This window comes from Pteropus vampyrus, unplaced genomic scaffold, assembly GCF_000151845.1.
Source record: "Pteropus vampyrus isolate Shadow unplaced genomic scaffold, Pvam_2.0 Scaffold178, whole genome shotgun sequence".
Lineage (NCBI taxonomy): Eukaryota > Metazoa > Chordata > Mammalia > Chiroptera > Pteropodidae > Pteropus > Pteropus vampyrus.
In genome coordinates this window covers 478,021-479,957 of record NW_011888959.1, presented here as the reverse complement: position 1 = coordinate 479,957, position 1,937 = coordinate 478,021, and the positions used below count along the sequence as shown (strand labels likewise).

At 53.5% G+C, this 1,937-nt stretch overlaps 1 protein-coding gene across 1 annotated transcript in view; it reads left to right on the top strand.

Moving 5' to 3' along the window:
• Positions 1 to 1,937, top strand: part of ZNF839 (zinc finger protein 839) — a 12,883-nt gene that overhangs the window by 7,843 nt on the left and 3,103 nt on the right. Inside the window, exons 3-4 of the mRNA XM_023537133.1 lie at positions 556 to 648; positions 1,310 to 1,459. Coding sequence (XP_023392901.1) covers positions 556 to 648; positions 1,310 to 1,459 — 243 coding nt within the window. The remainder of the gene's footprint in view (positions 1 to 555; positions 649 to 1,309; positions 1,460 to 1,937) is intronic.

The window sequence follows — 1,937 nt, the reverse complement described above, 5'->3', positions numbered from 1 at the left end:
CGAGCTTCAGAGCCCACAGCTGGCTTCCCGTCCCACCCTCATCTTGTCGGCGGTCTGCCTGGGCCCTCAGCAGGTGTCCATGTCTCCTCTTCCTCCACACCCCTCCCTGTGTCCAGCTGTCACTAAGCCCCGAGGACTGCATCCTTCCTGCATCTCCCCCCCTGACACCCACCCCGTCCTGCCTCGCCTCTGTACTTTGGTGTCCTGGCTGTGGGCCGCCTCGGGACTTGTCTGCGTTTTTCTCTCTGGCACTGGCTGGTGAGCCCTGGAGAGGAGGGAACAGTCCCCACCATTGTGTCCTCCAAGGCCTGGTACCCGCGGCGCGCTCAGTGCAGTCATGGGGCAGTGGAGCTTTGAATCCAGAATGGATCATAGGGCTTTGTTAACGGGTGAACAAGTGAGATCTTCAGTAAAGCAGAACGTTAATAGTTGAGAGTTGCTTAGTTGCTGAGATTTGCGGGAACTACGTCTTTTACGTTCTTTGTTACACCAACTTGTTGGCTACTGAGAAATTCTCGTGGCCTTTCAAAGATGTCAAATGCTTTCTTCTGATAGTTTCTGCACCAGTGTGACCGGGAGGATCTCGTGGAGTTGGCTCTGCCTCAGCTGGCCCAGGCTGTGACTGTGCATGAGTTTCTTCTGATGAAGGTGAGTCGTCTTAGTGTTTCTGAATGATCTAGAGGATGATTGGAAGTTACTTAGAAAGGCATCCTTCACATTTATTTTAGAAAGGGCCAGGCCTTTCGGAATCAATTTGTCCTCTGGGACAGAGCTGAATGGACCTGCTGGTCCTGGCCTGGGGGCCCGGGCCTGCGTGGCCCGGTTTCAGGCCGCCCACAGGCTCTTGACTGTTTCACTTTGCGTGGGAGGCACGACAGGGTAGCAGCACACCTCGGCCAGCCCAAGGCCCTCGTCGCCTTTCTCCCCGGCACCCACTAGCCATCCTCACGGCCACCTCTGCTCCCGCTCTGCTGAGCCCTCTCTGCTGATGCCACCCAGGCTGCCTGCACCCACCCTTCAGGGGGCGTCAGCATGACTTGAGGCGTGGGGAGAAGGCCTGGCCCTCCTCCTGCCTACGGCCACGGGACAGACAGGTCCTCCTGGCTCTTCTGCATCCCCCTCCTCCTCTCCCCAGGCCCATTCCGGTGTCCCCTGCCGAGCATAGTGCTGGACACACAGCAGGCTCTCTGGGGAGTGAAGGAAATGCCCGCCATTGACAATATATCCTGTCCTCCTTAAAATGTCTTGTATTTTTCACCTCATCGGTTTGGGTTTAAACCTTTTTTTGTCATCTTTTATCTTCACTAAGGTTGAAAAAGCTCATCTCGCAAAGCCTTTTTTCCCAGCCGTGTACAAGGAATTTGAAGAGCTGCATAAAATGGTTAAGAAAATGTGTCACGATTACCTCTGTAGCTCCGGCCCATGGTCTCAGGAGCCTCTGGAAATAAACGACACTGAGGTACAGTCTCATGGACGAAGGGTTTTGCTCGTAGTGCTAGCCGAAGGCAGGGTGTCTGTTGAGAAGGAGAATGTCGATTTCTGTAGTGACACCTTCATCGTCAACTTCTTTTTCGTTCTTTTTCCCATCATGTGCAGGTCTTTTTTTCTTAACGTAAAAGCAATAGACGCTTTTTTCAGAAAGCTCAGGAATGCAGATGAGCTAAAGAAACGCGCACACACCCGTAGCCCGCCCCCTTCCTGCTGATCGCAGCAGAGACCACGGGCGGCGGGGGGTTTGGTTTTTCCGTTGGGGGGGTTTTGGGGGGGTTTTGGGGGGCGGCTGCACAGGGACCCACGGCTGCTGTTCGTGGTGGTTTCGACATAGTTCATTATTGTTGTCATCACTGAATTGCCTTTAGCTGTGTTGGGTCCTTGACAGAAATATGTTTTGAAGATGTGATTTGTCTTATTTTGGATAAAACTCTTTGCTGGGCATA